This window comes from Leiobunum rupestre, chromosome 6, assembly GCF_980474605.1.
Source record: "Leiobunum rupestre chromosome 6, qqLeiRupe1.1.hap1, whole genome shotgun sequence".
NCBI classification, from domain to species: domain Eukaryota; kingdom Metazoa; phylum Arthropoda; class Arachnida; order Opiliones; family Sclerosomatidae; genus Leiobunum; species Leiobunum rupestre.
In genome coordinates this window covers 42511425-42536366 of record NC_143389.1, presented here as the reverse complement: position 1 = coordinate 42536366, position 24942 = coordinate 42511425, and the positions used below count along the sequence as shown (strand labels likewise).

General features: G+C 37.8%; 1 protein-coding gene across 1 annotated transcript in view; it reads right to left on the bottom strand.

Moving 5' to 3' along the window:
• Slip1 (SLo interacting protein 1) overlaps window positions 1–24942 on the bottom strand; it is a 234660-nt gene that overhangs the window by 155785 nt on the left and 53933 nt on the right. The window contains exon 3 of the mRNA XM_090179410.1: window positions 22823–22912. Coding sequence (XP_090035536.1) covers window positions 22823–22912 — 90 coding nt within the window. The remainder of the gene's footprint in view (window positions 1–22822; window positions 22913–24942) is intronic.

The window sequence follows — 24942 nt, the reverse complement described above, 5'->3', positions numbered from 1 at the left end:
GTCCAGGTTTCTTCCATCCTAAACTCCTCTTTATTGATAGGAAACCGCAGGGGGACATCTAACGGGAAGACCGAGCAACTTGAAGGAAACATACGATCGATTTTAGTTCCGTTCTAAGATGTAGATGGCGGCACCGCCACGTAAAAATGGCATTCCGCGTCCGGAATCAGCTATTATGGTCTCACTGATAACCTCATTTACTTAAAACTTTTTAATCCCTTAACATTTGCTCGTTGCAATAATTTTATTTTAATAAAGAGTAATTAAACATGCAAATTATAATTATAAGATCATTCTTGATCGTGTAATTAATTTTACAAGTAGTAAATAATATAATTGGAAATTACTAAATTACTTAAGAATAATTAAACGTGAAAATTATAAATCACAAACTCTTATTAGATCGTTCTTGATCATGTAATTAATTTCACAAGAAATAAATAACATAATTTGATATTACTAAAGAATAATTAAACGTGAAAATTGTAAATTATAAATTCTTATTAGATCGTTCTTGATCATGTAATTAATTAACAATAACAAAAATGTATTAACACAAATTGAAAATTTAACTAGCATGGTTTTAGTTAATATAATTGTTGTATAATAAAGTATTTTATTATTTCAATACCATAACTAAACAATTATAATCATGTTTTAACCATAAATGCTTGTACATTTCGTTAGAGATAATTTACTTCTAAATTTACTTCTAAAATCAAAAGATTTATTCATTGAAACCGCTCCAGGATTTCTTCGAAGTTTGTCCCGACAGTCGTACTCGCGTGGATGAAAATCAAATACCACCCAATCTTCAATGCTATCCCACGCGTTCGAAACATACGGAAATAAGTTCAAACTTTATGCAAATATTGCCATAGCAACGCCTAATACTTTCTGAGAACAAACGTAATATAAAGAAAACTCCCTGGCGAAATAGAACCGGAGGAAGAAGTTACAAAACTCGAGAAGGGGGTGAAGTTGAAAAGAGAAGTCAAAACAGCCTCAGGTACGGAACACGCTTGGAAAAAATTTGAAAAGAATTTCATTTTGTCATCCGTTAAAAAACTTTATCTTCCCGAAGTTAAAAAAATTGCATTAGGCTAAAAGAAAACCAAGAACAAAAAAAAACACGTTACGCGCCTAGGGACTGACTCACTTTACTAGGATAAGTTAGTTCTAGTTCAACAAATAGTTTCGGGGAAGCTAAAAGTAGTATTAGCCGAACGCGCTAGTAGATTGAAAACGGAGTACTTGTACTATAGACCATACCTCGCTAACAGTCTTGACAGCGAAGCGAATCTCCAGGGAACGGACGATGAAAAAATCTAGACTGGGGAAAAAGTACAGAGCGCGGTTTTTGAGTGACGCGAGCTGTCACCACTTTCGGAACGCCTCTGTTTCGCTCCAGGACGCGTTTGTAGGGCTCTGGGAGACCAGGAAATTTGCATCGCGATTCCCCCGTGGGCGGATGGGGCAAGGGCGAGAGGGGCTAGCCGAAACTAATTGCGACCAAATGGTTTATAGATCGTAAGGGGGTGGACTAGGGCGGGAAAAACCCCCGTCCGGCGCTCCTAAATAAACCAAAACACCGGAAGGCGGGGGGAAGTCTACCGGCTAGTCACCGGGATATACATAATGGATTGTAGACAGGGGTTTGTCTTGATTTGACAGTTAACACGGACCCCTGGGGGCTGTCTTCTCGCCCGACACCCGCCGAAAGAATGCCCTCCTCTCCGGGATGGTCAATACGGTCGGGCTATGACGGTACGTGGCGGGGAGGGAAGAGTTTGTTGAAGAGAGATACTTTCGGCGAGGTTTCCAGGCGACTCCGGAAAACGGTGTCGCCCCGGTAACAATTTCGACTGGAAAGAGGGTGACTGTCCGGGTTTATTAGGAAAGAGTCCCCCCTATATTCTCCAAGCATAGGGCGGTCTTCGAGGAGACCCGTGGAAAGGGTTTATATCGGATATGAACTATGGTCGTGGACCTCGGACGTACAAGATTTAGGCATTAGGGAAATGAGAATCCCATTGAAATTAAATTTTAGAAAGGCTATTACGAAGGAGGATTACTATCGGGATGCCGAGAATTTCAAATTCCGAAGCGAACGTTTGCCAAAATTGGAAAAGGGTCATCCAACTACGAACCGATCTTAAAATTAATTTATATCTATACCATTACAATATTAGGTCTAGCGGGTTTATTTTGCCGGGTTTTAGTCAGAGATTCCAAATGGTAAACGGGATTTACATTTCTGGGGTGTAGATGGAACTCGAATTTAGTTTTCTCTATTATTCTGGACCGAAACGAGTCTAGGTTGCGCTGCATCGCTATCCAAGATAAGGCCTATGATCCAAGGGGACTCACTGTTCAGGCTTTAAAAAGCACGCGTGATTACTAGGAATAGGAAAATCACGGTTAATTTTAGTTCAAAGTGGACAAACTTTGGGTCACTGAAGTCGATTTCCGGCGTAGTTTCCTAGAGAAGCTGGAGCGTTCATATACAATTTTGACAAAATGGCGCCGTTGTTGTCTGTTCAATGATTAGGCTTAGAAAGTCTTAGACCTTTTATTTTTTAAATTGCTTCTTTAAAAGTATAAGTAATTGATAATTAACCATTGTGTTAAATAAAAAATAACCAGTAAGTCGCGTATGACTACGCAATGAGGGAGATTTTTACGTATTAATATGTAAAAATCTCCCTCATTGCGTACAATAACGTGAATAGAGTCTGCTATTAGGCTACATTTAGTTTTAGACTGCAACCAAAAGAGGGCGTAGCGATAGCTTTCGGTAGTAAATAGTTACAAATTGTAGTTTGAATGAGTTTTTTGACTGAACGGTTTTTTCTAGGCAATTTCAAGAACTGTAAATATATTACCTAATAATAATATTCACCCATGGGAGAAATTCGTTGGTTGAAACCCTTCACCGTTAGAAGTTGATACGCAATCTTCCAAAAATGTTAAGTATGTGGGTGATGAATAAAAAATAGTCTGCCGTCATATCGTTTATACTAAGCCGTATCCCGAAAGTCAATAAATTGACATGGAATAATGTTTATCAGGGCCCAAAATGTTTGATTTATGAAGCTCAGTTCGGGAAAGAGGAAAGCGGTGTACAGAAATGAATTGAATAAATCAAGTTTTCCGGGTATGAAAAATTGAAAAAGCCAAACTTTCAATTCGGCAAACTTTCGGCCCAAAAATCTTTTGTCGAATAAGCGCTTTAAATGATGATTTTTCTTCGGCGCCGTCAGGGATTTCGCCAGAGAAAATAAAAAATCAACTTTTAACGAATTGAACTAGTCGGAGCGAAGCGCCACCTAAAACTGTTCCTCTCGGGATAAGGTCATCTTAAACTATTTCGTATAGACTTCACCCATTTTCCAACCCCCGCTAAACTGTCAGGAGCGACTAGGCCTAACTCTTTCCATACTTCAATCTTTCTTATCGCTCGTGGAGAGGATATCTTTCAATAAAAATAGCTCAGAGCGGGATTAAAGGGTGTGCGGCCGATTAGAATTTTCCCTGCGAAAGGAAGGGAATACCGGAGGGAGTTGGCGGTATTTTTCGGTAGCCTCGAAGAAATTAGGTGGTAAACCTAAAAAAAAATATTGGCCAAGTTTTTGAGTGATGCGAAAATTTTTAATGTCCAACCATCAATCATATTTTCTTAAACGAAGTCTTGGCTTTCTTCATCACGACTGATAACTGACTAAAGCTAACTTATATTGATAATAAAATACACAAAGATATAGTTAAACATTATAGTAAAAATTTAAGGCCGTAACAAAATAAAATGATTCTCAATTTTATACTCTTAAGTAGAGTAGGCATTAATAAAGGAGTAATTCAGGGTGGACTACGAGTAACCCCTTAATTCAAAATATAAGCGCCAGGCGGAGCAATTTCCCTGATCAAATTAAACTTTAATCCCCGCAAAAAAAAAAGGAATTGAAAGAGGTGCCAGGCTCGGAGATCAGCGGCTGCCAACCATTAGGGCCAATAAAACATAGCCCTGGGGGCAAAGGGTACCAGAGAGTTCCCGGAGATATACTAATACACCGTTCCACCACCAGAGGGCGAAAGCGTTCGTTTGAAAAACGACGTAATCAAAACGTACGAAAGCGTATCCCGGGTTTTCTAATTACATTCCCGGCTCCCAGCCGCGACCATATACCGCGAATTAAAAAGCGCCCCTCGGATAATCTCAATCCACGGCCACCAGAGGGCGAAACTACGATACATCTTGTTCCATAACTTACAGTCTCGTGCCTGGGCCTGCCCAATATATCTCACAGCCCTCGGCTCAAAGTTAAAACGCGTATAATTCGGAAGGATCCTCTATAAGTATTATAAAGCGAGCGGGGTCGGAACTATCCTATAATAATGACCCGATATTACGGCAGTAAGGTGGGGATCGGGTATAGTCAATATCGTAACGAGCCGACCAGATTCGAAGGTGAACTGGGGGGGCAGAATTTGGTCCCGCGGCTGATCTTTCTTTGATTGTTTGCCGACACGGGGCCTGGCTCCCAAAAAGCGAGTTAGTACGCTGAGTCACCCACCGACAAAAGAGAGAGACCTCCCTCGCTCTTATTACGATAAAAGGAAGGCTACCGCCGTACCTTTAACTTCGTTTGCTCTCTTAATCCATCAGTCCTGCGAGCGGCAACGGCACCTTTGTGTCTTTCCCAACCGCTATTCCGCATTCCCGTCTCACTCCATCGCGACGATTGAATAAACGTAACCCGGAATACGAAACTAACCGTACAACGCGCCGCGAATTCGAAAGCGCTCCAACTATAGGCGACGGAGGCGAAGGTGGTCTGAGAAGAGATGGAAGTTCTCTCGTTACGAATAGGGAGCCGATGACTCTTCTAAGTAAGCCGGGAGAAAAGGAAAGCGCTCGTTATACGGGGAAGAATATCGGTAGGTAACTAGGGATCTGCGAATGACAAGGACTTCCTGGTCCGCGGAAACGGATAACTAAGTTGGGGAGTGCTCGGAATAGGCTTAGCGTCCTTGTTAGGCCTATTCTATCGGTATGAAGGTACCGGTGGAACCTGTTGGTAGCGTTGGCGTTTTTATCAGTTGACTCATCGATTCCTTATTATCCAGAGTCTAAACGCGCGCACGCACGGATAGAGGGTATTGAATTACGAAGAATACCCAGAATGGAGGAGCTTCCATTATCTTCTCGAGTTCGCCAGAGAGAGAGAGAATTTAGAAAGTGATTCCCCGATGAATAGAGCGCGTAGACACTGGGTGGGTGGGGCGGGTTTTTTCGCTTCCGAAGAGGAAGGGAGATACGGCTGAGTGATTTGGGTGCGGATAGGGTGCGTGCCCTTCTTATGACAGCGGGCTATTGCCAATATTTCATCTTCATAGATCGGGTGTTAAAAAGTTCAAACTACCAAGGAAAAGAACACTATTCTAAAAGCCGCTAGTCAACTTTATTTAGCATTTAGCCAACTTAGTCGCGAAAAGTTGACCAACTGAGTCGCTCGCTATTAATGGAATATAATAAGCAGAATGTATGGACAACTTCTGAACAAGTGTTAGCTTAAAATATTTAAAGCTAAATTATCCATAATCGATTTTAGAGTTGTTAATTTTCCGGAAAAATGAAATGCGGAAAATATTTCCGCAAATCGGAAAAATAAAAAATTTAAACATATTACTTTTTAAGGGTTTTTATTCTTGACTAGTCTAGAGGTTTAGTTTTACTTTTGGATTTGACAAAATAAGGTGAAAATGCCGCGAAATATAAATTTGTGAACAATATTAGGCTAATCATGTAATGAAAACCATTTTTTTTTTCTTTTTTTCGGAAAAACAAAAAATTTTCTGAAATATTTTCCGAGTGGGAATATTCTAACTTACAACTCTAATCGACTTATTTTGATAATAGATGTTATATACGAATTACAAGTAATTTTCTTCATCGATAAAACGAGCGAAATTGCAGTTAAAATTCGTACAGCGAAGCACGATGTCCAACAACCTTGTTGGTACGTGTAATATACAATTACCTTTCAAAGAGCGCTTAACTCCAAAATAGGTGAAAAATAGATCAAAACGCCTGTAAAAGTATTCCACACGTCGCACGCCGGGATCTTGGAAGAAGTAAGCTACCAGGCGTAATCAATTAACGCTAGGCCTTCGTCGAAATTGTCAATTTAAAACCTTTAAAATAAACTTCCGGCAAATTTAACAGGGATATTTTAACGGCGATGGAGGGGGTTATACATTTCCATTAACTCCCTGTCAACAAAGAAAACTTTACCTTTGTTTAATAAAACTTTCCGGACAACGTCTCCGGTGGAATCTATCCTGGTATAGGAGCGTCTCCCGGAGACGCGGCCTTCGAAGAAAAGAGAGATAATGTATGTCCCTTCCTACACTTGGTTCGTATACAAATATAGGAATTCTACGAGCGGGGAATTTCGCTGGAGAAAGTAATTTTTAATTAAAAGGGGATTACGGGTTTTGATCCGTCTTTCAACGATACAATCAGCGGCGAGGAAAACGGGCGTTGACAGCCCCGGGTTACTCGGTCAACCCCCTCCCCTCGTGACCCCTTCCCCAAAATCATGGCTAACCCAGCCTCGAAGGCAAAACTGCAATTTTTACCCCGTTATGGTAACGGGGGGAGGGGGGTAAAGTATATCTGATTAGAAGGGCACTCTTTTGTTTAATTAAGGCTAACAGCGGGGTAGAGGTTGCGCGTCTCTAGCGGAGTGGCTTCGAGCTTAATTACATTGTACATCCAATTCGGTTCGTGGAAGAGAAAACGCGATTAATTAAAAATTCCTTTGTTGTGCCATTATAAGGGTCGCGTTGTGTGGCGAGATAACAACGAATTAAAATAATGAAAATTGTAGTGATTTAATGATTCCTAAGCTTCAATTAATATTTAGTCCTTGGGTTGAAACTGAATCGTCATCATCTTTATGGAATCCTATCGTTTGACGCTGTGTATTTAGCGATTCTCGGAATATTTCCAGAATTTAGAATAAAATGTTTGGCATTTCCACAAATATATATAGTACGCGAAGACATAAAGGTACCGCAAATGTATACGAAATCAACTTAACCGCCAAAATATTTGGCTAAAAGGGTTGGATTTACATAAGCGGAAACCGCGCATTCTTCAGGTCGAATATCTGATTACCGCTTAAAGGAATTCGTGCCCTTTGGGAATATTCGAAATTGGAAAAATATTTTTAAAACTACAAATTCTTCTCGTTATTATTTGGAGATAACGTTATCGGAAATTATTCGCGTGTTACCGATAATAAATAATTCAAAGTACTATTAATCATAATCATTTTATACCCTTAATTAATCAACGGGCTTCGTTAATTATTAATTTTCGCCTCGGCACACTCTTTATTAAGCAAAAACGCCATAAAAGATGGAACATATAAATAAAAACGCTGAAGATGAAAACCATCTGGCGTGCTAAAACCCCCTAAATCCATTAGATAATTTTTTATTATACTCTTTCCGAAAAAAAACAAAAAAAAAGATAAGAATTTAAGGGTATCTATAGAAACAAAAGATTTTTTACTCATTGTACTTAAGCCGATTTTTACGCTGAAAAAAAAAAACGCTTTTACGGGGTTTTTTTTTTTACTTTTTTTTCCTTTACTTGGCGAGAAAAAAACCCTGAAAGCATAAAGTAAAGGATGTCAAGCATTATTCTTTTTCCATTATTCAGGAATAAGCAAGCAGATGTTTTATTCAAATAGAGAAAAAAAACTACTTTTTCTTAACTCGCTCTTTTCGTTTAAAATAAAACCGAGTTATAGGTCTAATACCTGGGAGATTTGATTCCTTTTTACTTTCTGAGTGTTATTTTTTGTATAGATAACGAAGTATATAAACGGTATTTGAAACAAGGAGTTAATAAATGCGTGGACTTAACGGCCGGATGTCTAGACTTGGAGGTTTTTGACATACGGAAAGAGAAAGATGAAAATAAAAGTAACGGAAAATATATGAAGAAAATATTGTAATTAGGAACACGTTAGGCGTGTGTTGGAACGACCGAGATGTTTCCGGGTTATAATTTCTAAAGGATTAAGTTGGGGTTTTTTGGTTGAAATTTTGTCTTTTCTATAATACGAGGTATTATCTTTTATGGTGATACATACAGGATGTTGCGTAAAGTGCAGGCCTATTGTGGGGTTGTATTAATTATTATCAGATTCAACAATTTACAAAATTATAAAATATTAACTAAATTATAAAATATTAACTAAATTATAAAATATTAACTAAATTATAAAATATTAACTAAGTTATAAAATATTAACTAAAATATTTTTTTTTAAATTATTAATTCCAAAGATTTATAAAGTCGTCAATTCCAAAAAAAATTGTAAAATTATCAAATTGTAAAATTATCAAATTCTAAAATTATAAAATTCTAAAATTATTAAATTCGAAAACTATCAAATTCGAAAACTATCAAATCAATACACCTGACAATATATAAATTATCATATTTGAAAATTTATTTAAATATCATTTTAGATTTTTAGTGTTGTAAGTCGGAAAACTTTCCGTATTTTTCCGGTAAAAATAAAAAAAAAGTTTTAATTCCATGATTAGTTTAATATTATTTGCATATTTAAATGAAGCGGAATTTTCGCCACATTTTTTCGAATCTAAAAGTAAAACTAAACTTCTAGACTAGCTTTAAACTGATTAACAATGTAACACTATTAATGATTTGTAGTATGTTTACTGTTATTAGACATTTTATACCGTTAAAAAATTAAAAACATTAAAAACCATTAAAAAGAAATTTATCTTTCAATTTTTTATTTTTCTAATTTGCGGTAAATTTTCTTGAAATTTTTCCGCATTTTATTTTTCCGGAAAATTAACAACTCTATTTTATAATATTTTTGGTTAAATTATCATATTATAAAGTTTTTCTCAAATTACCAGGTTATAAAATTATTGTTCAATTACCAGATTATACAGTTTTTGTTAAATTACCAAGTTATAGAGTTTTTCATAAAATACCAGATTATTAAGTTTTTGTTAAATTATCATATTATAAAACTTTTGTTAAATTAACAGATTATAAAGTTTTTGTTAAATTACCAGACTATAAAGTTTCTGTTAAATTATCAGATTGAAAACTATCAATTATTCAAATACTTTTGCGAACCTTTAACTTGCATCTAAATCCTTTATTTAAGTTAAAACGTACAGCGATGAAGTCCGTTCCTTGAATGCAATTTGGCGCTCATCCCTTTCCCTTAACCGATTCACCTTCGCGACTCATCTTTTATTTGTAATTTATCTCCTCCGATAATCGAAAACTAAATAATGGATAAAGATGGACGGCTGGCGCCGGCAAGAGTCAATAACTCTTTTCACGACGAGAAGGAAAAGGAAAAAAGGAAACGCTGAAAAATTTAGAATTTGACAAAAGTCGACAACCGCAAAATCCAAAGTCTTTTTGTAAAAAATGTACCGTCCAAAGAATACAAAGTTATAATGATTACAATACAGCATTTCGAGTTTTCACGTTCTAGAACGCTATAAACAAATCATAAGGGAACGTGAGCTATAAAAAATGTCTCTGCTAGAAAGGAAACTACATAGATCTTGCCCGAAAAAGAGAAGAACCGGAGAACGAGAGAAAATAGAAGAAAGCTCGCGGGAGCGGAAACATAAAAAATCCATAGTTTATCTCGGCGGATAGCGGACAGTTCTTCCCCTCCCTTTTTCCTTACTATCTTCTTCGCACGGACATCGACTAATGTGACCTCTAAAAGAGCGCGGAATGTACCCAATTTCCGCCTTACGTAACGGTACCGGCTAAGGCTATAGAGCGATCCAAACCTACGGGGGATTGGGTATAAAGCCGTGCCAACGGACCGTGGTCAATAGTCCATCATCGATCAGAATTGGGCGGGGTAAACTGACCAAACAGACCGAGGGACGAAAAGGACGGGTCAGATATATTATATATATAGACGAGGCTTACTTATAAATTCCCTCCCCCCGCAACGCTGGGATTCCTTCTCCGGAAGAGGCTGAGGCAGACATGACCAAACCGATATTTACACAACTCCCACGTGCTATTTAATATAAAATGGCTTCTACAATATAGATGAGGATTCGAGAAGGGACGGGCGGTCCCCCTCGCGCCTCAAGGGCAGCCACCCCTCGAATACCTCCCAAAATACCACACTTGGAAACATTATATTACCAACGGTGGAAAAAATCGGGTCTTTTTTCGGAGAAATGTAAAAAGTGAGAGAATCCAACGTTGTTACGGAGGTAGCCTCCCTAACATTCTTGGTCATTTGCATATCGATTCCCGCTAAAAATCTTGCATTGTACTTTCTTTTCCCCCTGGAGGGCGCCCCCTTCCGCGTAGAAAAGAATACCACATTACGAAGGCACGTGGCAATACGCAATTTTACCGCAAAAAAACTTTTACGGAGGAGAGCAAAATAGGCTTTCTAATGGCTATCACCAGAGGCGCTATGCAAAATGAGAGAAAAGTGTGTTTTTAGAGTGTCTAGGGGGAGATAAAATGACGCCATTTTAGCTAAGTAGGCGTAACAATAGCACACACACAGAGAGAGAGAGAGAGAGAGGAGGGTGGTTGAAGGAAAAAAAATCCAAGCGGCACTCCAGGCCTCCAAACAGTCGTATTCACTTCAACATCGGGCCGATATTAAAGGCGAGAAAATCGGCGAGCAGGGACCCTTAGCAGTTCCATTTCAAAAGCATTTACGAGAAACGAGAAGCGGAGATCGAGGGGATACACGCGCCTACAGGAAGGAGGGACCCCCGAAAATACGCAGATTCGGAGAGTGCTTATATCCGAATATTGACTACAACCAAAACACGATTCTTACCAAGGGTAATACTCCATTACGACTAGTGTCACCGGCTACTTCCGTTATAAATATAAATAAGGTAAAGTCCGTTTGTAGTGATAAAGAGAGTGGGTTCCTCCTTCTCTCCACGCGGAGGGAATTGCGAGCTTAAATCGTCAAGTTTCATGTTTTTTTTTCTTCCATTTTGATACGACCCCGGAGAGCTTGTACGCCCAAGGCTATAAAAGTAAAAACACACACACACGGGTCTCAAAATATCATTTTACAAAACAGGAAGCGGATATTTGTATATAAAAGGTATTTCGAGATTCGCTATCAACATAAATAACTACCCTCGTATACAAACAGGTAGCCGCTCTAGGAGTATCAGTCGAAATACCACCAACAAGAAAGCATTACGGAAATAAAAATAAAAATGTCGGATATAAATAGAAAATAAAGGTTTCAATGGGCCCCTTGATAGTTCGTCTCGCGTGTAAAGCAGCCACGCGATCCGGGCGCAACAAGTACCGTAAAAAATATAAAATAGGACCCAAAAAAATAGCATTCTGGGAATGGGAATAAAATGAAAAACCTAAAGAAAAATAGAGAAACGAATTCACTGAGTTGAAAAATAATCGCGAAAGACGTTCCTCGAATCAATCAAGTGGAATTACTTCAAAATAAGTCTATTCATATTATAGCCGAGATCGAACGGAGTTTAAAACCCCATATATTGCCCCAAAAATCTTCGAATAAATTGCCAAAGAATTTCCTCTATAAGCTGGAGAAAATAAAGTAAATATACAGGGTGTTTCAAAAGGTTATGCAAAAATTTTAAGGAGCGCCAGAGAGCTTCAAAGTGTGTCCCACTAGCGCCTGGAAGTAGGCTGCAACAAGCACGGGGATGCGCCGGTTCCGGTACCTTTCCTGGTAGAGACGTTGAGCAGCCAAAGAATTGCCATCCGCCAGTCCATACACGAAATGAATATCCGCCAGTTCTACCATTGTTGCAGTTTGAAAGTTATGAGAAATCGCGGTCCATCAGGACTTTAAATACTGTTTAAGTTTACTTTTTACGCTGATAAAATTGGCGAATAAGTAGATAAGTCCATTATGAAAAGGGGTAATAAAGCTAAACCCTAAACAAATTTGAAGAAATTTAAAAACTTACTTTTAGCTCGTACCGATAGGTCTTCGAGCAAACAAAAAAACGCGAAACTCGGACCAAATAGATCTTCGAGTGAAAAATTAAATTAAATAAAATAGCCAGAAATTCCAACGGTAGACCGGTTTCGTCCTGGAAATCTGGCTTGCGACTATAACGCCGAATAGATAAACTAAGCCTAAATACATTTTACGCGGGTTACCTCGATTTGTTTACAAAGTCCTTTTTTACTTATCACACGAACCCAAACCTTAATGTTCGCATTCCCCCGCTGCTTGGTTTTGCGCTTGTCGCAGCCTACTTCCACGGGCTAGTAGACCACACTTTTAAGCTCTCTGACGCTCTTTTAACACATCGTAGGAAAATGGGAAAACAACAGGCATACTTCTCAACTCACCCCATACAACTCCTTAACATTTTGGCATAACCATTTGAAACACCCTGTACATGTATATATCTTGATATTTTCTTTAGACGGTAGACGTACTTGTAGCTTAAAGGGAATTCGAGATAGATTGATTCTGGATGAATAGGTTTCGCCCTTGAATGACATCAATCCATTTCTACAACGTCAAATTTATGTCTTAAAAAAGCTCGTATTAAACTACGAGGAAAAAGGGAGAAGAGAGGTTCTAGGCGTTCAGTCTGCCGTAATAGATTCCTCGAGTTTTATCGAAAAGAAAACTAAGTTCGCACGCTCTCCCGATATTTTTAAGCCCTTATAAAAGATGATCCCGAAGAAGAAGGCCCAGAACGGAGGATAGGAATCTCCAGAGGCATCGCCAGGGTTGACGTCCCGCGCTACAACGCGTAACGACGGTTACTTGGCAGCGAAATCAAAAGCGCGCGACGTCGTAGTCGACGATGGAAAGAGAGGTCAGCTAACCGCGGATTTAGCGACCAACTTCGTCCCGGGGCGCAGCGCCCTCTATGAGTCACTTTTTTCAACGCGGCGGGAGTTTGAGTCATAGGCTGCCCCCTTCGGCTTCCCCAAATTTTCATTCTCTTACGAACAAAAGGCCGGTCGCTAGATGGCGGGAGAGACTAATTCCCTAGAAAGACCGGTAGGGGTGGAAAAAACCGCCAAAAACGTAGGGATCAAACGACAGCACGTGCGCGCGCACTTCATTATACGTTTATAGAAACGCCATTATTATGGCGGTGGTGAGAGGTCGAAGTACGGCGGGAAAAAAGCCTAAAAAAGGAGAGAGAAATTTGAGGTTCGCGGAGTACGAAACCACCAGGGGAGGGGCTCCTTTTTATCGAGGATGAAAATATAACGTCTGCGGCTCTCCCTCTTTTAATACTTATAGAGAAACTACTTAGAGGCGACGCCAAAGGACGCTAGTGTCTCAAAACGATGACCCCCAAAAATTGGGGAAAAAAGCTGGGTCACAAAAAGAAACAGCAGTAATGATATTTCCTTCCATCTTTCGATATTGAGTCCCGATTGCCTTTCTTAATCCTAAACAGAATGTGCTCGGAATTAATATCAAGGTTTGCCAAAATACGATTGCGATAAATTACTTTTTTTTTCTACTTTGAGATCAACGTTATAGTTTGAAGTGGTCTGCTGGCTGGATTACGAATACTTGAATTTAAACCTAGATACATTTTGTAAAAAACATTTTAAATTTTCTTTTACTATTACGTTCATTTCCCAAGACTGTCCATTTTTGTTGTTAGCTGGACAACATCAAACCTCTATTAAAAATCACTGAAAAGTTAAATCCTCAACGTGATAAATATTTACGCCATTTAGTTACAGCCCACTAACTAATAATGATGGAGACCGGCAGATGATAGGTTCAAGTAGAATAACGTATTCGTGGAAGGATAAAACGAATCAGGCGTATCCTATACAGGGTGTTATGCAAAATGTTAAGGAGTTGTAGGAGGTGAGTTGAGAAGTATGCCTGTTTTTTCCCCATTTTCCTACGATGAGTTAAACTGGCCCCTGGAAGTAGGCTGCAACAAGAGCCAAACCACTATAGTTACAGCCTATTTTATAGAACTATTTGTTCACCAATTACTAATTCCACATTACCGGAAGTTCAGGAGCGAGCCAATTTGTTAAAAAAAAAATCTTGCAAAGATTGGTAACAAATCGTACTTTTTGACACTGCTTTTAAAATGAAGAATTCTTAATAAGGTAGTTTATTTTCGCTTGTTCCGGGATTTGGGAGTAGGGTAAGAAGAGTAACGCTATGACTTAACTTTACTCCGATTCTGTGGTGGCGAATAGTTCGAGTCTGAGTAAAACGTTTTTAGATAATGGCTGCCTGTGGTCTTTTTAGCAGATATATTCTGCCTAGCAGACGACAAAATACGATTTACTCCTTTACACCTCCTTTTCAGAAGGAGTAAATAGAGTAGTTAAGTTAGAATAAACCACCTATGGACTGTGAGAAGGATGATAAATATACGCGAATAAGTAGATTAGTCCATAATTAAAAGGGATAAAATAGCTAAACCCTAAACAAATTTGAAGAAATTAAAAAACTTACAAATAACTCGTACCAATTGGTCTTCGAGCAAACAAAAAGACGCGAATCTCGGATCAAATGGAGTAGCTCTAATATTCCAGAACAAACGAATAGTTTATGAGCCGGAGTACTTCTCATCCCCGGAACAGGCGAATAAAATGTTTTGGGTAAAAAGTTTTAAATACCACTGTTGCGTAGTGCAATCTACAATACTTTAGTTAAAGTTTGATAATTTTTATTATTAGTTTTAACGCGTAGGGCTAGTCATTATGAACCTATTTATAAAAATATATTGCCTACTTTATGTATTGATTATAACCAGTAGCTATTTAATATACACCTTCAAGAACAACTAACAGTGGGGTACGTACATCAAGCGGATAAATTTGCAAATCCTAAAGTAACTCTTCTTAAAGAGTAACGTTTACTAAATGCTAAACGGGTCACGTATGACTGATCGACGCGGCAGCTGGGCTTAATCCGGAATAATTTGGGCCAAACATCATTAGAGTGCGCGGCAAGCTGCGTGTTACTAAAAGGCTTTCTAGATGGCGCCAAGAAACAAAGATTCGGACTAAGGCGAGCGAGGTTTATATATTTGAAGCTGGCGGCGGTCCCCGGCCAAATCGCTTCTTAATCCCGATGATCCACTCTCTTTAAAGGAAGCGGCCACTCGACCGTTTCCGCCTTGTCTCTTAGTTCGCTCGATGCCCGGTAGAGGGCTTACGGAATAAATCGCTACTGGTAATACTGGACTCCCCCTTCGTCTGACCCTCCCTCTTTTTTATAAGACTGCGGAGAACTCTTTATACAAACTGGCAATCCCGTAAGCCCCAGGGGGAAAGGAATGCGGTAGGGATAGCTAGCTTCTTTTATATATGTACCCCCAAAAAATACCCCCTTTTTTATACGAATTCGGGGGCTTAATCCCCACTGGCTCAGGGAGCAATCTACCGCTTCTTCCTCTTATCGATCTGATTAACATTTTTCCAACTTATTCCGATTTGGCCCGCAAATATCCACTCACCCACTCGCTTAAAAAAAAGATACGTCGGAAACAATTCGTCCCGGTAATCACTCAAAAATTATAATCCCGAAATGTTTGGCGCAAGTATACGGCACAATAATCTACGAATTCTATATATTCGTTGTTTTGTCCATGATAGATCGATTCAGAAAGTCACTTTTTGAAAATTCCCTTTCCCCTATCGGGTGAAGACTCACTTCCTCTACGTCATAACGTCGTCTGTTACGATGTCATTCTTTGAGATAAGATGACGGAAGATTGTTTTACGTAGAGAAAGTGAATTTTTGGCAACTGACTTTCGGAATGGATCGATTATTTTTGATAGACAAATGAAAGGTGTTTCTCGTCAACTATGTTTTTAGCGAGGGGGTAGTCATTTAAGAAATCTGGTGTACAAATAGTGAGAAGTCGAAATATTTATTTCCGGAAATCTGGAAATACAGGATAAATATTAGAAATATTTTCGATATTTCTTAAAATCTAGAAATACAGGAGCAATATTAGAAATCTAGAAATACAGGAGAAATATTAGAAATCTAGAGAAATCCAAAGAAATATTAGAAATCTCGAGAAATTCAAAGGAATTTTGGAAATCTAGAGAGATAAACGGGAATATTTCCGATATTTCTGGAAATCTAGAAATACAAGAGAAATATTAGAAATCTAGAGAAATCCAAAGCAATATAAGGAAATCTCGAGAAATCGAAAGAAATATTGGAAATCTAGAGAAATAAACGGAATTGTTTTGATATTTCTGAAAATATGGAAATATTTTTGATATTTCTGTAAATCTGGAAATATTTTTGATATTTATGGAAATCTGGAAATATTTTAAAAATATCGGGAATATTTAAGAAATATCGGGAATATTTAAGAAATATCGGGAATATTTAAGAAATATCGGGAATATTTAAGAAATATCGGGAATATTTAAGAAATATCGGGAATATTTAAGAAATATCGGGAATATTTAAGAAATTTCGGGAATATTTAAGAAATATCGGGAATATTTAAGAAATATCGGGAATATTTAAGAAATATCGGGAATATTTAAGAAATATCGGGAATATTTAAGAAATATCGGGAATATTTAAGAAATATCGGGAATATTTAAGAAATATCGGGAATATTTAAGAAATATCGGGAATATTTAAGAAATATCGGGAATATTTAAGAAATATCGGGAATATTTAAGAAATATCGGAAATATTTGGAAATTAGAAATCTGGTGTACAATTTTTTTCTAAGTAGCTACCCCCTCGGTTTTTAGTGTGAATTTTTTCTAAATTGACTTACGTTTATTAAGAATGTTAAATATTGGTTCTAATTCGTGTAAGTCATACGACCTGTAAATTTTTTTCTTGTATCGGAATACGTCCCTTCAGTATTTATTGAGGCAGATACTATTTGAATCTTATAGAAACTGGAAATTTCAAATTAACTAACAAGCGCCAATATTTGAAGTATTAATTCAATTCCCTTTAAAATAAAATAAAATATCCCAAAAACCTACAAGACACTTTCAGCCTATCAAAACGAATATCGAATACCCAATATTTTTCTAATCGAAGACCGAGACGAATAGTAGTTTTCGAACCATATACCGAATAGTTAGGCTTAATGCAAATACTACTTTATTGAATATTCGTCGAATAATAGGACCTAATATTCGTCGAATAATATGCGTCGGATATCGGCCCAAATATTACTCGAATAACAGGTCGAAATATTTTAAATTTTAATATCTAAATGATAGCACTGAATTATTTAATGACGTCATAGGTGACCTATGACGTAAATAGAAAAGTATCTGCTGAGAGCCAACTGACCAATGATATTTTCCGAATATTTACCGAATAATAGAAATGTTATCCGATATTCGATTAAATACCAAAAGAGGCGTGACAAAAATATATAATATATATTATTATATATAATACATATTATATATATAATCGTCTCGATATTTAACCGATTTATTCGGTTAATTCGATTAATCGCCCAGCTTTACACGTTATTTAAAGACCGTCAAAGACCCGAATTAATATAAGACGGCCCGAAAAAGCTTCCAAAGGATACAAGGATAACCGGGCAGCCCGAAGCGAGAGAGACAGAGAGAGATAAATTAACTGTTAAAATTACCACCGATCCGCTATTTAAATATTGGCCCTCCGAATGACGAAGCCCAAAATCAATAGGGAGAAGGGGGGGGGTGTACGCGGGGGCATACGCAATCACATCGAAAAGAGGCCCGCTAGGATTCGCTGGTCGACGAAGTCTAACAGAGTCAATATATTGGAAGAGGAAAGTGAAGGCAAATAAACGACAGTGTTCCTTTGACCTAAAGTTCGCGCTTAGATTAGAAACGCGACAACTATTCAAAATCAACGGGACCGTATTAAATTCGGCGACTACCAGTCAAAGAATTTCCGGTAAAGGTGTCAACGTAGTGTAACAAATATTTATGGAAGACCGCGATTTTACAAATCTAACGAGTATAAATATACATTCGTCCTCTTTGCTTCGAAATTATTTAAAGAGTAAAAGACGATGTTGGTTGTACGTGGCGTGTCTACTCGTCGTATTATTATTCAAAGGAATATAACATATACGCGCGATATTCGAGCGAGTTTTTCAAAGGGGGTGAAAAAACGTTAAAAATGAAGATTTATTCGACACTATACGACTCTATTTTGCACTCTTTTTTGACGGATTTTTTTTACGTTCGCGCCTCTTTGTGCAAGAAGAAACTAATGCTTTAGTACCGGTTTTCGCCGTCGCTTAACAAGTATTAAATATACCGGTTGTTTCAAAAGGTGATGCAAAATTTTTAAGGAGTTGTAGGGGTTGAGTTGATAAGTAGGCCCGTTTTTTCCCCATTTATCTACGATGAGTTAAAAGAATGCCAGAGAGCTTCAAAGTGTCGCTTACTAGCCTTTGGAAGTAGGCTGCGACAAGCACCAAACCAAGCAGCAGGGACTTTAAATACTGTTTAAGTTTACTTTATTTACGCTAGTTACCTCGGTTTATTTACAGAGTACTTTTTTACTTATTACACGAACCCAAACCTTAATTTTCGCATTCCCCCGATGCTTGGTTTTGCGCTTGTCGCAGCCTACTTCCAGGGGCTAGTAGGCCATACTTCGAAGCTCTCTGGCGCTATTTTAACTCATCGTAGGAAAATGGGGAAAAACAGGCATACTTCTCAACTCACCCTTACAACTCCTTAAAATTTTTGAATAACCATATGAAACACCCTTTATAAATGTTGTTTCTTTGTGAGAACATAGTTCTAAACACTGTAAAAAATATACAGGGTGAATGTATGAATATTTCGTCGCGTAAGGCTTACTATGCGGGTCGAAAACATTTTGGCCTCAAATTTGCTTACCTCGGTAACTGTCGACGTTTTGCACAGAATGCTTTGAATTTTGCATCATCGTTTCTGAACACAATGTAGATGTTTTGCTAGAAATTTGGTATCAATCGGTGCTCTTCCAGGGAAGGTTTGGTGTAAACGGTAATTAATGGTTATTCCGCTATAACGGCCTTAGATTTACACAGAAGGCTTTGATATTTTCATCGTAGACTTTTAAAATATTGATGCATTTCTAATAGGTCTTTCTATAAAGTAACATTGCCCTTATTATTTTGATGCTGCTGCTGCATCACGGGGGACGTACGGATGACGTTTTACTGCAAAAAGCCCTGGACATAAGAGTAAATTTGACGTGGCACCCTGTTTTTCAGAAAAAAATTGAACTGAACTTTTACGTATTTCGTGACGAATGATCTACATGAAAACTGACCTTACTTGGTCTTTAAAATTGCAACTCAGATTCAACTACACCATAGTTAAAAAATTAAAATAAAATCTGAACATCTGTACACTATTTGCAATATTTTAGGGATCGACCATGGGCCAAATAATGATAAATCCAGGACATGACTCTATGCGAAAAACCAGTCCAATAGCGCTAACACCCGACCACTATTGCCCCCTATTGGGAAAAATGCGCGATCGCGAACCTACGTCATTTTGGGGGCAAATTTTTTAGGGGCAGTTTTCAAAAATAATACACGTGGTCGTCGTAGTAAATATCCTGGAATATTTATTCACAGTTATCATATCTAGTGTGGTTATTAATGTAAGTACTTTTTTCTTACGTACTAGGTTCATAATTAGTATAATATATATAATTATATAATATTAAACATATACTTTCCTAGAATCGTAAACATTAATCTAAAAATGAGGGGCCAATATGGCAGGATTTTCGAATTACAACCGCCACTTATTTCCGAATTTCGACTTAGTCAACACAAGATGGCGTTCGGGAAACCGGAAATTTCTGCTTGATTTTGCTCCCAATTTTTTTTATTTGCACCTTTTCCCCGCCTACTAAAAGGGCCGCCCGTTACTTTTGGTGGGCGACCGACTTAGTACGTATGAAGGTACCAGAGGCATGTCCTGGATTTATCATTATTTGGCCCATGGATCGACGAAGAAAGATGGAAAGCAACGTCTTATACCCTTGACCATATTGTTTCTACTCGCCAGTTTTTCATATAGGGGTAAAATCGCGACTGAAAAAAAGGGATATAGTAAGAGGCAAAGAGCGCGTATAAAAAAATTGAGCCCAAATGACACTCTGCATATGACGAACGCAAACTTCACCGTCTATAGACTTCGACATAAACTATCGATTGAGGTGCCGCGTAACTACACAGAAGACATCAAAAGCGAAATATTTTTTCTGGCGGGATCTTTTAAAAGATATAAAAGAGAGAGGGCGCGAAATGAGACCCAAAATGTCTATTGCAGCTGAAAACTTGGCGAAAGAAACCAGGCGAAATCTGTCGCGATGGCGATATAGAGAGAGTAAAAGGGGCAATAATCAAAAACAGCTTTTTCTCGAGCGTTAAGACGATGGCTGCGGGTGGGTCGGGCCCCTGGGCGACCCTCATTTCAATGTTCTAAGGGTATCGCGTTACTTTAGATCTCTACGCTAAAGTCGAAGCCGCGACTAATGAATTGAAAAGAGGGACACTTTAAACTTGACTCAGAAATAATAAAAAAATTGAAAGAGAGCTGGTGACGGCTTTCTTGAAAATGATTCCCAAGGACATAGCGCGTCTCAGGGGCTGCCGTCAATGGGTACTTGGAGCGCGCTAGTGGCGAGTGTTCGCGAATTTAAACTTCAGTTTGATTTTCTACAAGATTGCTAGACGAACAATATATAGCGAGCAATCGATATTTTATCAAGGTTGAGGGTTACCCGCGGTTTGGTGAGAAAATACATTTCAATTCTTATTTAGTTAAAAGTCAAGTCAATATTACGTCACTTATAATTTTTTCAAGGCTTGTACCCGAGGGGCTGATCACTCAGCGTAATCGGTGTACAGAGCCGTACCTTTGACTGTACTAATGGGATTACGCGTAATCTTTGAAGTCCCTGCCTTTGGCAGTGCTAATCTAAGTGTAATCCGGTGTACAGACTTTCTAAGAGTGGTTAGCCCCTCGCTTATACCAACTTTTTATAATTTTATTTCAGTTAGTTAGTAGTTAAGTAAAAGTTTTACGGAAATTAAAAATTTTATATTATCTTTGAAGAATACATTTAGTCATGGTTTATTTTTCAAATTCGTCCTAATAGTTATATAGTTATAGTTATATGTGCTATAAATAATAGCCCGGTAAAAAAAACATGTCTATAAATGGCTGCTATTTAGGCCCAAATTTAAAAATGAAAATATTATACTGTTTTATTTAGAAATCATAATACGATATAGTTTTTAAATGTAGCTGTATAGTCACATATTTTCTCCAAAACGTTGCATGTTTCAAACCAATAACCTTAGTAATATAGTAATAGTAATACTTTTCTCTATGAGATATGAAATGTACTCCGAGTGGAATTTTATACGGATTCAGAGTTTTTGTAAGAAACCCAAGGTTACAACTTAAAATTGTTAATTTTCCAGAAAAATTAAATTTTTCCGCAAATCGGTAAAATTAAAAATTAAAACATACATTACTTTTTAAAGGTTTTTATTCTAGACTTATCTCGATGTTTAGTTTTACTTTCGGATTCGAAAAAATGAGGCGAAAATTCCCCGAAATTTAAATTTGCGTACAATATTAGACTAACCATGGAATGGAAACCTTTATTTTCTTAAAAATATGGAACATTTTCCGAAAAAAAGAACTCGGTAACTTTCCAGAAACTTTTCCGAGCAGGACATTTTCCGACTTACAACTCTATTACAAGTATTTCACAGTGACACATTTAGGAAATAATAATTGATGATCTTCGTTCAAATATGGCGACTTTCAACAGAATATCTTCAAATTTAATTCTATTAGATTTTTGTGGCTTTTCTATACGCCGATTACGCAATCAGTGACTAACTACGGCGATTACATAATATTAAAGCGATGATAACAGAATGATTACCAAGTACCGAAATCAGCTATCAGCTAAGCTGAGACCCATTTTACCCAAGGCACCACCATAGGTCAATTATCGGGGTTTGAGTGGGTCGGATGATTAAAACTTTGTAAAACAGTTGATTTCTTATTTGATAGGACTACTTACAAAAACAACCACCAATAACAAACAACACTTTAACCAGGGTTGGACAAAGACCCTAGTCACGGCATTTGACTACTAAAATAAATGCTCTGGCTACTAAAATTAATCGAAATCTGGGGGCTCACTAGTCAATTTGACTAGTGAAAAATTAACCTAAATATTCATAAATAATGGCGAATATGGCGTATCATAAATTCATCATTCATTACGTTGCTTAATTTTAATTCTAAGGTTTTTTGGGCAGCGTATACGGACCTCCGCAACTTCAAAAATTCTAAATCCGCGTGTTTATAGAGTTTTACGCCAGTTTCCCTCTCGCCTTTTTCTAGGCCGTTCGCGCTTTCAACGTATGACCCGAAATAAAAAAAAGTGTGACACTCAAGTGTTCGACCAGAACTAACAAATAAATGTGACCACAGAAGTAACAAATAAGTGTAAATGCAAATAAGTATGGCCGTGGATATATATTAGTCATGTTTATACCCTCATTTTCCCCCCAACTAGTCAGTGACTACTAAAATAAATTAAGATAGGAGGCTCACTAGTCAGGCTGACTACTAAAAAAAATATCCTTATGTCCAACCCTGATTTTAACACTCGTGAATTCCCTCAAAATAAAACCGCACATAACCAATACAACCACCAAATCACTATTAGAAAAATATTCAAAATAATCTGACCTTTAGCACCCAATCTCCATTTCTCAGTCCGGAAGTGGTGACCTGCGAAACGTCAGCGATGACGACGCCCCCGTTCGACCATTTCGCCTCCTGTTGCGGGAAAAAATAAAATAATAGAAATGACAAATGTATCAAAAAGGAATCGAGAAAAATCCATAAATCAATGCTTTTTTTTTCTTCGACCATTTTATCCTAGTGTAATATTTCAAGTGATAGACTTCGATTCGGGCACTCGAAGCGCCCCCACCCGACAAAGTTCCTCCGATATCGGTTTTATTCCCCCGGGATCGCGCGTTCGTATCCCTCCCAACTTATAGTCGCCAATTCCACGAAGTATTCGACCAACTGTAAATTTAAGACCCTTACGAAAGTTCCAAGGAAAGGGGGCAATGAAGGGGTGAACACGGAGTAAATGAGAACCCAATTAATTCCACATTTACAATATGCAAATTATTCTTGGAATTTTGGACCCGGGACAAATATTTGTGGACGCCCGCTAATTCAGAATCAATTCCTCTTAAATGAATAATGGCCCGGTCCCTCCCATTTTCGAATAAATTAGGTTCGATTAGAAGCCAAAGGTCACCGGGTCAAACGAGCCCCAAATGTATTGGTTTTTACGCGCAATCCAAAAGGCTTTGTGTTTATTAGTTCGCACGATTCCTCGCGTACGTTAGAGGTACTTCAATCAATTGCAAATATCATGCCCTCGCCGGCATTGTTAACATTTGTGAGATCGGGGCCCCGGAAGTGAGGCATTTGCCTTTTTTTTGTAATTGTAGGCGATTTAATTTCTGGCAATTTTCGACTTAAAATGATCATAACTTTTTTAAATTAAGACCGACTTTGTTGTTAATTATATTTTTAGTTAGTACTGATTATTTGTGAACTACGTTTTCGGTTGCATTAACAAATTTTAATTTTAAGTGATATTTCTGTCCAATTCGCGGGACCCAACGGACCCGCGTACGCGCCATTGTGATATTTGAATTTCGTACCAATTGATGCCGGCGCCATCTAACGCCAAAAACATTCGTTCACTCGCTTCGCTACCTTAATTCCAAAACCGGGTAACTCGAAAATTTCGGTTGGTCTAAAGATTAACCTAAATTAAAGTGTTCGCGTTTTGCTACTTTATTTCCAAAACGAGGTAACTCGAAAAATTATTTTTCAATAAAATTCCTCTTAGGTTTTTTAAGTTAACGTACAAGATGTTTTAAATTTGTTCAAATTTAAATTTCATATTTAAAATATAGTTAATACATTGTGTGTACTTAAATGGGCGTGACATCTGGTTTATTTTGTTCTTCAAAGACCCGAATACGTGAGGCTGGATTCATACGCGACGACAAATTAGCCGCGTAAAGTTGATTGTCAGCGGTAAATCAAATGGGAAACCATTTTTTCGTTCGGAGATTCCGTCGTAGTTTCCATTGAGTGTGAAACCTGCCTTAGTATCAGAAAAATATTAGAAAGGGTTCAGTTCGGACTGTTTGGCTATTATGGGAAATGGAAAAATACCTAAACATCACTTTTCAATGACTACGAAGAGCTGGCGAAATCAATGAGGTAATTAGGATAGTTTAACGTTTGACAAACGTTTTATTGTTTTTAAAGCAAAATTTCAGCGACGTAAAAATCTCCGTCACTAGGACAGAAACGGGACGACGGCGACGGCGGACGCAAAAATATTGCATTAAGCCTAACGGGAATTTTTCGCTAACCGTCGTGGCGTTTTTGGACTAGTGAAAACTAGCCCTAATTGTGAAACACACATAACGGCGGAAAAAGCTAAAAACTTTTCAGTTCGCTTTTCCGTTGTGATTCCGTTGTACTTTACGTAAAAAAATACGATTACGTTTCCGTGACATTTTTGCGCATGTGTGTTCCCCGCTGGCATTATAATTTTTTTTACTTCGACAATCTCTGTCGCGGCGTTTTTTCTCGACAAATGGAAATTAGCCTTTAGAATCTTTAGGTGTCAGCTCTAATTTTGAAAGACAAAATTTTCTTGTCATTTCAAAATCAATAATGAATCCTTCTACAAATATAACCTTAAAGCTACACACTTTAGACGATAGCATAAATAGAGTGTTGTCTGAAACCCTGCGACGTCACCA